The sequence below is a fragment of the Lolium perenne genome, chromosome 1 (genome assembly GCF_019359855.2).
Source record: "Lolium perenne isolate Kyuss_39 chromosome 1, Kyuss_2.0, whole genome shotgun sequence".
In the NCBI taxonomy this organism is placed as follows: Eukaryota; Viridiplantae; Streptophyta; class Magnoliopsida; order Poales; family Poaceae; genus Lolium; species Lolium perenne.
In genome coordinates this window covers 172,274,969-172,287,108 of record NC_067244.2, presented here as the reverse complement: position 1 = coordinate 172,287,108, position 12,140 = coordinate 172,274,969, and the positions used below count along the sequence as shown (strand labels likewise).

Below are 12,140 nucleotides of genomic sequence, written 5' to 3'. Positions count from 1 at the left end.
CCTTACTACTTTCTCTAAAATTAGATCCTCATGATGTCCATCTGTATTCAATTTTCACTTTGTCAGTTTCTCACTCTTGTAGTGAAGAGGGTTTCGTCGAACCTCCATCCAAGAAGGCTAAAAATTGCACCGACAAGCCCAATCCAGCAGCCTCCGAGGCTTCGACTCCTGCTATAGCCCCCACGGCTCAAATTTCGACAGCTTCTTCCCTCTCCAAAGGGAAGGAGATTCCTTCGACTGTCGCAGCTACAACTTCTCATCCTGATAAACCTGTAAGCCTTTTCTGCTTCGATAATATATACATCTCTGGTAGCTCCCGAGTGGGTCTTTTAAAACTTTATGACGGTTAATTCTCAATTTAATAATAATCATCTTTTCTTACTTCCCCAGGATTTGCGAGCCGTTATCTCTTCACTGGAGGCCTTCGCCTCCCAATATACTTCTCTTGAAGTTGACAAGGCCCGACTACAAAAGGAGGTCAAGTCTTCTTCTTCAAAGTTGGAGGGCGCAATAAAAATTGCTGCCGAGGCACGCCAGGAGGTCGATTCCTTAAAGGATGAACTCGAGGAGCTGAAGAGGAAGTTGAAGGACGAAGAAACATCCAGGCTTGCTGTCGAAGCTTGGATGATCGAGAAGGATGATCTTCTTCGCCAATCTTCTTGGCCTTGCTCAGTAATTCTCATTTGGCTTTCTTTTTATTTTCGTTTTATTGATTCAATTTTTAGTTAGTGAACTATTCCTTCTCGTTCCTTGCAGAAGCCGCTGACATCCCTGCTGAAGCTTTGGACAAACTCCCGAACAATTCTCTGGCAAATGTTTTGTCACTGACCCTTGAGTCTCACAAGCTTGTTTAGGACCTTCTCCAAAAGGGTAAGGGAGCCATGGCGAGGATGCACTCGATGATCTTCCCCAAGATTGACCAGAACAAGACTTTGGGACAGCTGATCGATGCTTTTGCCATCAACACGAAGGAGGTTATCAAGGTATTCAAACGTACTTCACGCAGATGCTCGCGCATGCAGGGAGCCACAGGGCCATCTCACGCACCACACCAGCTCACGCACGCACGCAAAGGCTGCGGGTAGGAAGGAAGGTTCGATGGGATCCGGCCGAGATGCATGGCGGACAACGGGAGAAGCAGCGGCCAAGATGAGCAGCAGCAGGGACGAGCGATGGCGGACAACAGAGTGTCGTGGTGGCGGCCAAGTAGAATACCACGGCGCGTAGCAGTAGGGGACCGTAGGGGCGACCCACGGGAGCTCGAGTTGAGCCCTGATTCGACGTTATTTGGCAGGAATTTCTTGCAATCGGCTTGATCCCAACAAAACAGGAGAGGAGAAAGAGAAAGATACAGCGGTTGCCGCAGAGATCGGCGGCAGCGCAGAACAAGCACGGAGTTGCTAGGTGCGGGAGGAGCTAAACGTAGAACTCTGATACCATGTTATGAATGGGCAACTAGTATTCAGGGGGGGCAAAAGCCAGTACATGTACATGTGTGATAATATGCAGGAAACCCGTCATACAATGGAGATATACAAGAAAAGGGACTATACATCTCTAACATAAGCAAGGTGTAGATAACTCAAAAAATCCATGCTATGGCGACATAGAGGTTTAGGAAGAACACTATAGCCATGCTTCAGACTGACAATGGCAGAGAAACTATTGACCACCAACTGATGGCAGGCTTGCTATGGGCATGTTACAGAGAGGGAATGGGAAGAAATGATGGTATTGATATGAAATTTGATGTATCTCGCATCATTAAAGGGGTAGAGGGCCTTGATGAGATCACTAAACCTTTTGAAAAAAAAGGTAAATGGGTTAATTTGTCACAACTATGCCTCTGGATAGAGCACCAGGTCCTGATGACTTTATCGGTATATTTCTGAAAAACTGTTGGCGTATAGTGTAGAAGGATTTCTATAAACTTGCTGAAGAATTACATGTTGGCACTCTAAAATTAGAGAACATAAATGGGTCCTTTATTAACCTTGTTCCTAAAAAGTTGTCCCGGAACATGTCAATGATTTTCATCCAATATCCTTGATTAATGTTTGTTTAAAGTTTTTGACTAAACTGGCAGCTAATCGGCTTCAAGGAAGATTTTTGGAATGTGTGCATAGAAGTCAATATGGCAATTCATAAGGAATAGATCAACCCATGATTGCATTGGTTGGTCCCTCGAGTATCTTCATTTATGTCACACTTCAAAGAAGACAATAATTATCCTTAAATTGTACTTTGCCAAGGCATTTGATACTACTGAACATGACGTCATTATCCAAGTTCTAAAGCATATGAGCTTCAATCAGAAAGGGTTAGACTGGGTGTCTGCTCTGCTAACCTGGTACTTCCTCCATATTGTTAAATGGTATCCCTTGGAAGCAATTTGTCTGTAGGAGGGGAGTCGGACAAGGGGATCCAGTTTCCCCATTACTCTATGTCTTGGGTTCTGACCTATTACAAGCTGTCATAAATGATCTATTGTGTCAATAAATAATTAGTTTGCCTATTCAGACAAATGATCCAGAGTTTTCTATTATTCAGTATACAGACGACACTGCTTATCTTACTGGCCGATAGAGTTCAGATTGTGGCCCTCAAAAAGACTTTGAAAAGGTTCTCCAAGTTCACTGGGTTAAGAATCAATTTTGAAAAATCCCAAATGGTGTCAATAAATGTGTCCGAGGATGTGGTAGCACAACTTGCTTTAGATTCGGGATGCCGAGTTGGGTCTATGGCTTTCACCTATTTAGGGCTACCTTTAGGTAGAACCAAGCCGACAATTCAAGACCTCAAGCATTTAGTATGTTGTGTTGAGAGGAAGTTATCATCTAGCGCCAGCGTTTTGTCTCAAGATGCAAGGGTGCAAGTGTGCAACTAATCAATTCGGTTCTTACATATATTCCTTTGCACTACATTTGCTTGTGGTTGCTTCCTCCTAGTCTCACTATTCAGTTAAACAAAATTCACAGGTAGTGCTCGTGGAGAGATAGCACTGATACTTCCAAGCAGTCGCTCGCAGCTTGGGAATTGATTTGCAAACCTAAGAAAATTGGTGGTTTAGGAATTATGAATTTTCAAAAACAAAATGCATCTCTCTTGATCAAGCATTTGGATAAATTCTATAGCAAAGTTGATATTTCCTGGGTCAGCCTAGTCTGGCATTCTATTACACGGATAAAGTATCACATGCAGAGAAACTTTATGGTTCCTTTTGGTGGAAATATATTTTGAAACAAGTAGATAATTTTAGGGGAGTATTTCACGTGAAGCTAGAAACACTTTTAATTTTTGGGAAGACAAGTGGCTAATTGCCGATTCTAGTCTACCCCTCAAACTGAGATTTCCTAGGCTATTTTCTTATACGCAAAATGCAAACTTTTCTGCAGCCCAAGTTATGACTATTAGCAGCTAAAAGATCTGTTTCATTTGCCTCTGTCTCGAAGGGTGTTTGATGAATTCCAAACCTTGCAGAATCTAATGATGGCGAACCCATTAACCGATCATAAGGATGTTTGGGCCTATATTTGGAGAGAGAAATATACATCGGGGCAATTTTATGGTAAAATACATGAGCAGTTGAGCACATCACTGTTCCCAAGGTGTTTCATTAGTTGTGGAAATCCAGCTGTGTGATAAAGTCCAAGGTTTTCACTTGGCTTTAATTGATGGATAGATTGGACACTCGAGATCTTTTGCAGCGACGACATTGGCAGGTTACATATGACATACATTCCGTGGTGTGTCCTAGTAGAGCTTATGAAGATAGAATCCACATGTTCTTTAATTGTAACTTTAGTCAGCGCATATAAAATTACCACCAAATTGAATGGCCTAACAGTGATGATCTGTAGACGGTGATAGCGGGAGCTAGAAGAAGTTTTAACAGACCTTTTTTTCATGGAAGTCCTCGTCACAGCTTGGTTGTCATATTTAGCTCAGGAGAAATGCGTAATTTTTTAGGCAATAGAGGCCAACTTTTGCTTGCTGGAGAGGTAGTTTTATCCACGACATGTCCATGATTAAGCATCGGATTAAAAAGAAACACCATGTTGAGCTCATGGATTGGATCGCCTCTTTACCATAATTTTGTAAATATTTAGGTAGGTGTGGAGTTTTACCTTGTATGTGTATTCTTTTATCAATGAAATACAATGTTATGGCCTTATGGGGATTTTGCCTCACAATCCAGAGTCAAAACATACGGTGTTCCATTCAGCTCTGGGGCAATCTCTTTCAAGGTGTTATTCGACGGGACCCCTCTCCACTTTTGAATCCAATTTTCCAAAGATACGGTAACCAAAACCTTTTTTGATAAAGGATGCTTTATTACTTTAAGAAAGAATTACATCCAGGATGCACACAGCCGTTTTGTTGTCTCAAGTCAAAAAAGAATAGTTTGCCAAATCCCATCCTCGGTAAGTAGCTTAAACAGCCATTTACCTAGTAGAGCTGAATTCTTGACCTCCAGGTCATGAACTCCAAGCCCTTCTTGATCTTTGGGACTAAAAACTATACTCCATTTAACCAGTCGATATTTTTTTTTCTCGTTGTCCCCTTGCCAAAAGAATCTGGATCGATAATAATCGAGTTTATGCAAAATTCCTTTCGGTAGAATGAAGAATGATAACATATAGAGTACCATATTTGTTAGTACTGAATTAATGAGTACCAATCTTCCTCCCAAGGACAACAATTTACCTTTCCAACTACTGAGGCGTTTTTGTAATCTTTCTTCCACTAATTTCCATTCCACGATTGTAAGTCTCCGATAATGAATCGGAATACCTAAATAACGAATAGGAAATTGGCCTTGCCCATAACCAAATAACTCTGTATACAGAGCCGTATCATTTTGGGCATCACCGAAACAAAACAATTCGCTTTTATGGAAATTGATTTTCAATCCCGACAACTGCTCAAAAGCCGCCAAAATTAATTTCAGATTTTGAGCTTTTTCAAGATCATGATCCATAAACAGAATTGTATCGTCGGCATATTGAAGGATAGATAAACCACCATCAACCAGATGTGGAATCACTCCTTCAATCTGGCCATCAGACTTGGCCCACTCTATGAGTATAGTCAACATATCCGCTACAATGTTAAACAACATCGGTGATAACGGATCCCCTTGGCGTAACCCTTTTCGTGTTTGAAAATAGTGGCCGGTATCATCATTAACCCGGATTGCTACACTACCTCCATACACAAAATCATTTATTAGAGCACGCCACTCTGGAGAAAATCCTTTCATCCTGAGTGTCTGTTGTAGGGTGTATTGTAATGCACCACCTTTGTGGAAAAATATTCAGGGATTTGATTATATTTCCTCATCCTATGCAATGCAAAGCTCTCTGTTTTCTCACGTTAACTGTACAGGGTAATCCCGCTTAAACCTGATGTAAAAAAATTCCTCAATATATGTTCGTCGATTTCTGTTCAAAAAACTGTATGGCTTATACGGAGTATCCAGGAACGGAGGGAGTACAAGATATAATTTCAAATGTCGTTCAGGAACAAACGATCGATCATCCGCATACTGTGCACTTCTAAAGAAACTGACTTTCCTTGAAGTATGCAAGACAAACAGACGAAACCATCATGCCAGGCAAATGTCAAAACCTCCCAAAACCGTGACCGTTCATGGCGCCCTCCTTCCTCGGACGGTCGGACCTCCTCTCCACCACCCGCATCCTCGCGCGCGCATTCCCATCCGCGCTTCGCCTCAGACGTACACCACCAACGCCAGCTTCCCCTCCCCGCGTTTGGCCACCGCCACGAGTCATCACAACGCGAAAGAATCGACCAATTGCTCCCCGGCCGGACAAACAATGGCGCCGAGCAAGCTCCGTAAGGCGCTGGGCGCGGTGAAGGACCAGACGAGCATCGGGCTAGCCAAGGTGGGCAGCGGCAGCGGCGCCGCCTCGACGGAGCTGGAGGTGGCCATCGTCAAGGCCACCAAGCACGGCGAGAGCTTCCCCGCCGACGAGCGCCACATCCGGGAGATCCTGGCGCTCACGCGCTACTCCCGCGCGTACGTCGGCGCCTGCGTGGCCTCCCTGTCGCGCCGCCTCGGGCGCACCCGGAGCTGGGACGTGGCGCTCAAGACGCTGGTGATCGTGCACCGCCTCCTTGCCGACGGCGAGCCGGCGTTCGAGCAGGAGCTCTTCTACGCGACGCGCCGCGGCACGCGCATGCTCAACATGTCCGACTTCTGCGGCCGCGCCCGCGCCGACGCGTGGGACTTCTCCGCGTTCGTCCGCACCTACGCCGCGTACCTCGACGACCGACTCGAGTACCGGATGCAGGGCCGGCAGGGCGGCGCCAACCGCTGCAAGCTGCTGCGCGACGAGCTCTACCGGTCCCCCGGCAGCCGCTTCAGCAACGACGGCGCTAACGAGAGTCGACGGGAGGACGCGGCGGCCGATGCCGACGCCGACGCCGACGCCAAGGCGGTGGCGCTGGTGCCGAGGGACACGCCGACGAGCGAGATGACGCTAGAGCAGCTGCTCGGCAAGGTCCATCAGCTGCAGCATCTCCTCGACCGCTTCATCGCTTGCCGCCCCGTGGGTGAGTCCATCCGTGCGTGCACGCAATTGTATTCGTTCTTGGATGATCACATCATCTCCGAGCGTGCGCTAAAATGGAACGGCATGCACGAGTGCAGGCGCGGCGAGGACGAACCGGGTGGTGACGGTGTCGCTGTACCCGCTGGTGAAGGAGAGCGTGCAGCTGTACTGCGAGCTCACGGAGGTGATGGCGGCGCTCATCGAGCAGTTCCCGGACATGGAGACCGCGGACTGCGAGCGCGTGCACGGTGTCTTCTGCGGCCTCGTCAAGCAGATCGACGAGCTCGATGCCTTCTACGCGTGGTGCAAGGACGCCTACGTCTGCCGCCAGTCCGACGTGCCGGACGTGGAGGTCATCACGCAGAAGAAGCTGGAGCTCATGGACGATTTCATCCGTGACAGGCGCGGCGCCGAGTCGCAGCAAAAGCTGTCGCCGCCGTCACCGGAATTGCCCAGCCCGGAGCCGGAGGCTGAGGAGCTCGACATGAGCGCCACCAGGGCCCTTCCGGCGCCTGCGGAACCGCAACCGGTGCAAGAGGAGCACAATTCCGGCGAGGCGTCGCATGCAGAGCAGGAGCTACCACTGATCGCCACCGGCGTGGTCGAGGAAGAGGCGGACTTCTTGAATTTGAAGGCGGACGCCATGTCCGGGGAAGAACACGGGCAGCTTCTCGCTCTGGCGCTGTTCGATGGCAACCCTGCCGGATCGGCGCCGACATGCGACCTGTTCGACACCTCGTCGGCGGACTGGGAGACGGCGTTAGTCGAGTCGGCGAGCGCGCTCGTGAACCAACGCGCGGTGCTCGGGGGCGGGCTCAACATGATGGTCCTCGACGGTATGTACAACCACGCAACGGCGGCGAACACACAGGTATTCTCAGGCAGCGCAAGCAGCGTGGCTTTGCGGCCGCCCGGTACACCCATGCTGGCACTTCCTGCGCCGCCGGGGATGTGCAGCGTCGCAGCAGGTGCGGACCCCTTTGCGGCGTCGATGGCAGTTCCGCCACCAACGTATGTGCAGATGTCTGATATGCAGATGAAGCAGCAACTTCTGACGGAAGAGCAGATGGTGTGGCAACGTTATGGCAACAATGGTATGCAAGGGCAAGGGGCCCTGTCAATGCTAGAACAACGGCCTCCCGGTGTTTACCATCGTGCTTCTTAGAAATTGAAACATTAATTGTCTGTTACACATTTTAATTGTTTTTTTCAAGAAAGACGATTACTATAGAAAGGTCTGGAGATCAGAGTCAATTGGGTCATACTTCAAAAGGCTTCAACCGAAGCAACTGGTGTTTTGTCTAGCAAAACAACCTGTGCCAGATGATACGATACTAAAAGCTGAAAATAGAAAACTAAGGAAACATGCAGCAGCAATGCTACAAAAGGAACAACAAAAGGCATTTCCACACATAATAACATAATAATAATGATTCAAATAGTTAATACAAACTAGGACTGCAAACAAATGTAAACCACATTAATTAAGCTACTAGATTGTCAAGTAAGCCCTCAGGCAGCAGGCTACGGTTGACAGTTATTACACAAATATGTAGACTATGACGGATTGCAGCATCACCGTCCAGATAGATAACTTTCAAACCAGCAGTTAAACAGTTTTGTCTGCACAAGCAAACAGTAACCAGCTCGGTTGCTTGTCCAGTATTGTGCTCATGCTTGAGACACAACCAAGTTCCGGCTTCGGAAGAGTGTTGGCCTTGTCATACGCCCAGGAATTGTTGGGCCATCTAGAGGAGATGGCAACATCAAAGATTCATGAAGAGTCATTGCATTAAAGAATGATGGCTCTGACATCGATAGCCACTTAAGAGAATGGATCCTTCATGGCTGGGTTCAAATAGCTGGAGCTTGCAAGGTTATTGGGAGCAGGAGGCATATCATAAAAAGAGCTGGTCATCTCTGGAAGAGACCCACTTGCATCAAAGGCTAGAGGAGCAGCATAATCGTAGTGACCATTGTATGTTGATTGATCCAGAGGATACAGCAAGAACTGATCATTTGCCAAATCAGAGGAGAAGGTTTCACCAGGAGCAAAGAGATCATCGAGTTCTATAAATTCATCACCAGGGTACATGTTCTGCAAATTGTTTTCAGTAACACCGGTGTTGATAGCACAAAAATCAACATTAGGAGCACTTCCTGCCCAGGCAAGCCCTGCCAATTCGTTGTAGAGATCAGAAGTGTTTGTCTCAAGAGCTTGAGCCTCAAGATCAGAAATTGGAGGCAGACCAGGATTCTGCAACAAAACCGAAGTTAGCTACATAGTACTAACATCTTGAGCAGAAGATTCCAGAATAAGTAATAAGTAAATTACGAAATTAACCAGCAAAAACCTCTGCAAAAGGTAGGTCATGGTTGGGAGAATCATCCAAAAACATTGACAGTTCATCCAATAAAATTCCATCAATTTGAGGAGGTGCTTCATTGACCTCATCAGAATTGATGTTAATATCAGAAGATGGAACAGACTGCTGAGCAGTAGCTTGTGGTTCCTGAATAACTATGGCAGTAGCCAAGGCAGAACTTTCAGCTTGCGGGTCCTCAATACCTGAGGATGGTGCAATAGCGAAGAGAGAAGTTCCAGCATCTAAATTATCCCATTCATTCTCATCAAAAGGAGCTCCATATTGCTCGCCAATCCTTGGGCCGAGTCCACTTTTTTTAAATATCTTGCAAAGTACGTAAGCATCCTGAAATAATAAACCAATGACAATGTATTTCAATAACCTTGCAGAGCACTAGAAATACTATCCAAAGATAACTACAAATAAATATAGGTAGCTCATTCTGCCACCTTGTAAAGGTCATGTATTAACTGAAGTACATTCCAGTATGGTACAGAGTAGATATTTCTCATGCAAAATAGACTATTCAAAGATCAGTACTGCTTGACTTACATAGAATACAACTATTGTCGCATCACGACATATGAAAATGAGTAAGGAATCAATTACAAGATTCAAATAGGTAAACTATGTAACTGAAACATCATGCTAACAGTCTAATAAACATAAACATTGTAGAGGTAAAAAGCAGTACCTTTGAGAAACCAGCAGAAGCCAGACTTTCATCTTCCATTTTGTATTCATACATCACCCAATCAGTTCTGTTGCCTTTGGGTGCCTTGCCTTCATGAAAAATCAAGGTTTTCTTCAACCCAACAATGCGAGAGTTCAGCACAATTTCTCTATCCTTTCCACTTGTTTTCCAGTAACCATTCGGAGTGGCACGGTTTGTCCTAGACCCTTTGGGATATTTCTTGTCACGAGGGCAAAAGAAAAACCACTCAAGATCTTTGCTCTGAAGACAGGATTTATCTACACACACAAAAAGAAGGTTTCGACAATAATAAGAAATAAATTTAGCAAAACTGGGAGGATTAATCCAGGTTTGTATAATTACATCTGAGGAAAAACAGCATTAAAAGAGAATTACCAGGAAGGTCCCAAGGAGCAAATTTGTAAAGCTCAACCACCGATATAGCTTCAACAAAAAGCTTCTTCCCCATAATCTTCCTTTTCAGGTAGTATGAAACAAGCTCAACATCAGTTGGGTGGAAACGAAAGCCAGGTGGCAGGCAAGTTTGAGCCATCAGCGCAGTGGGTGTCTTGCGCTCAGTAAGAAGAAAGAACAGAGAGATCCTAGCGTGAAACACAAGCAGAAATGCTTCACCAGAATATGCAATTATCAACACCAATCAGGGAATTGTCAAGGTTGGCTCAACAGGTGAAAGTTCAGTCCTCAGAAGACAGAAATAAGGACCGTGGATCAACCAAACTTGAGAAGAGAGTAGCTCTCAAAAGTTTTGAGAAGAGAAAGGAATCAGAGAGAGAGAGCTTCAGAAGATTGCAGTGTGAGCAGAATAGGACAGCTCACGATGTGACAAGTATTCTGAAGGGAGTAGACCAACAGAGCTATTGGTCCAACGACAGCACGAGCAGAGAACGGAACTGATGAGAAGCCACTCTTGGCAAGACTCAACGAAAGCAGGTACACCAGGGACTAGAGCGAGAATTGTTTATGATCCCAGATGAGAGAAGCTGAGTCTTGCCAATTAAACCGACTACCACTGACTCACATAATAGGAAGTATTAGCACAAAACTCCCAGATAATCCACCTGTATCAAGTGAAGTCTCGGAATTTTATGCAATATATGAACCAGAAGTAGCACGTGAGGAAATAAGGAGATCCCTCGCGGACTTCAAAAGACATGGGTGAAAGTTCAAAATCCTGCAGGAAAATATATAACATCATCAGTATATATACAACAGCAAAAGAATATACCGAATACATATGTTGCATGTTTTCTAGAAATCATCTTAGTGCCTTTCATAATAAAACATTAATTCTAAGATGATCTACCCTTAAAAATAATTATTATACAAGCCAGAAGTAGAGAGTATCTATAGGCAGCTAATTTTATGGGTGATCAATTTGAAAATACTGCAGGAAAATATATCTCATCATCAGTCATCAGTATACAACAGCAAAAGTATACACAGAATACATATGTTCCATGTTTTCTAGAAATCATAATAAAACATTAACTCTGGATGACCTACCCTCGAAAAATAACTATTATAGAAGCCAGAAGAAGTAAAAGATTATCTATAAGCAGCTAATTTTACAGCTCAATAAACCCACATTGATGCAGCCAGGCTTAAAATATATAGCATGCAACAAGCCCATTACCAGGTAGATGCATCTAGCAAATCGACTCAACTCTGGGAATCGGATGAAATTCGGCAACAAAATAACGTAATCAATCCGACTGACGGAAAAAACTACATCATATCCATCCAGCCCACCGAAGTCAAACGATCACAATCCATCGCCCCAACCGAACAAAATAACCCAACCTCTAGAGAAATCGGGGCGCAGATGGACCAAATCTCAAAGCTCTAGCGATCCCTCGAATACCCGACCAAGCACCCCCGAATCAAGGCCCAGATCGATCGACCACGAACCCAAATCCGCGACCCCCGACGGAAATTCCGACGCACGGAAGACCGAGCCGATCCGCGTCGACCCCTACCGCGAGAATCTACTGATCGGAGGCCAATTGCTCACGGCGTGCCGAATTCGACGCAACAACATCAGATCTACGCCGATCCAAACCAGGCCCGATCGTCCTAGAACATCAGAGCGCGACCGAATGAACGGGGGAATCGAGAGATCGGGGGCTTACGCGGAGGGCGCAGGGGAGCCAGCAGGACGTCGGGGGAGGTCGACGGGGAGGAGGTGAGCGCCGCCGTTTGGTCAATGGAGGGTGGATGGGAGGATGTGAGGTTTTGGGGGAAGCAATCACGCGTCGCTGGGGCCTCGGGCTCTCTTATACCCGCGGGTGGCGGGGCGCTGGGCCGGGACGCTGACCGATGGGCCCCAGCAGTCCGTTCCTACTACTGTGCAGGGTTTCTTTTTCTGGTTTGTTATTAAAATTAATTCCGCACGCCGCGTCGTGCGCTTCCCGGAAACTTCCCCTGCAAGCGAGAGCGACGATTGGCAAATTTTTCCAGGCGCCGTAGTCCAACTCTGGATGT

The 12,140-nt window shown here is 46.1% G+C and overlaps 2 protein-coding genes across 2 annotated transcripts; one reads left to right on the top strand and one right to left on the bottom strand.

Moving 5' to 3' along the window:
* Positions 1-5,624: 5,624 nt before the first annotated feature.
* LOC127312776 (putative clathrin assembly protein At1g03050) lies at positions 5,625-7,781 on the top strand. The gene is made up of 2 exons (XM_051343327.2): positions 5,625-6,579; positions 6,677-7,781. The coding sequence occupies exons 1-2, from the start codon at positions 5,841-5,843 to the stop codon at positions 7,741-7,743; spliced, it is 1,806 nt and encodes a 601-aa protein (XP_051199287.2). The 5' UTR covers positions 5,625-5,840; the 3' UTR covers positions 7,744-7,781.
* Positions 7,782-7,981: 200 nt separating this feature from the next.
* LOC127312767 (NAC domain-containing protein 82) lies at positions 7,982-11,913 on the bottom strand. Its single transcript, XM_051343321.1, has 5 exons — positions 11,789-11,913; positions 10,035-10,830; positions 9,639-9,916; positions 8,933-9,289; positions 7,982-8,835 (listed from the first exon to the last, which is right to left on the bottom strand). The coding sequence occupies exons 2-5, from the start codon at positions 10,189-10,191 to the stop codon at positions 8,404-8,406; spliced, it is 1,224 nt and encodes a 407-aa protein (XP_051199281.1). The 5' UTR covers positions 10,192-10,830; positions 11,789-11,913; the 3' UTR covers positions 7,982-8,403.
* Between the last annotated feature and the right edge of the window lie 227 nt (positions 11,914-12,140).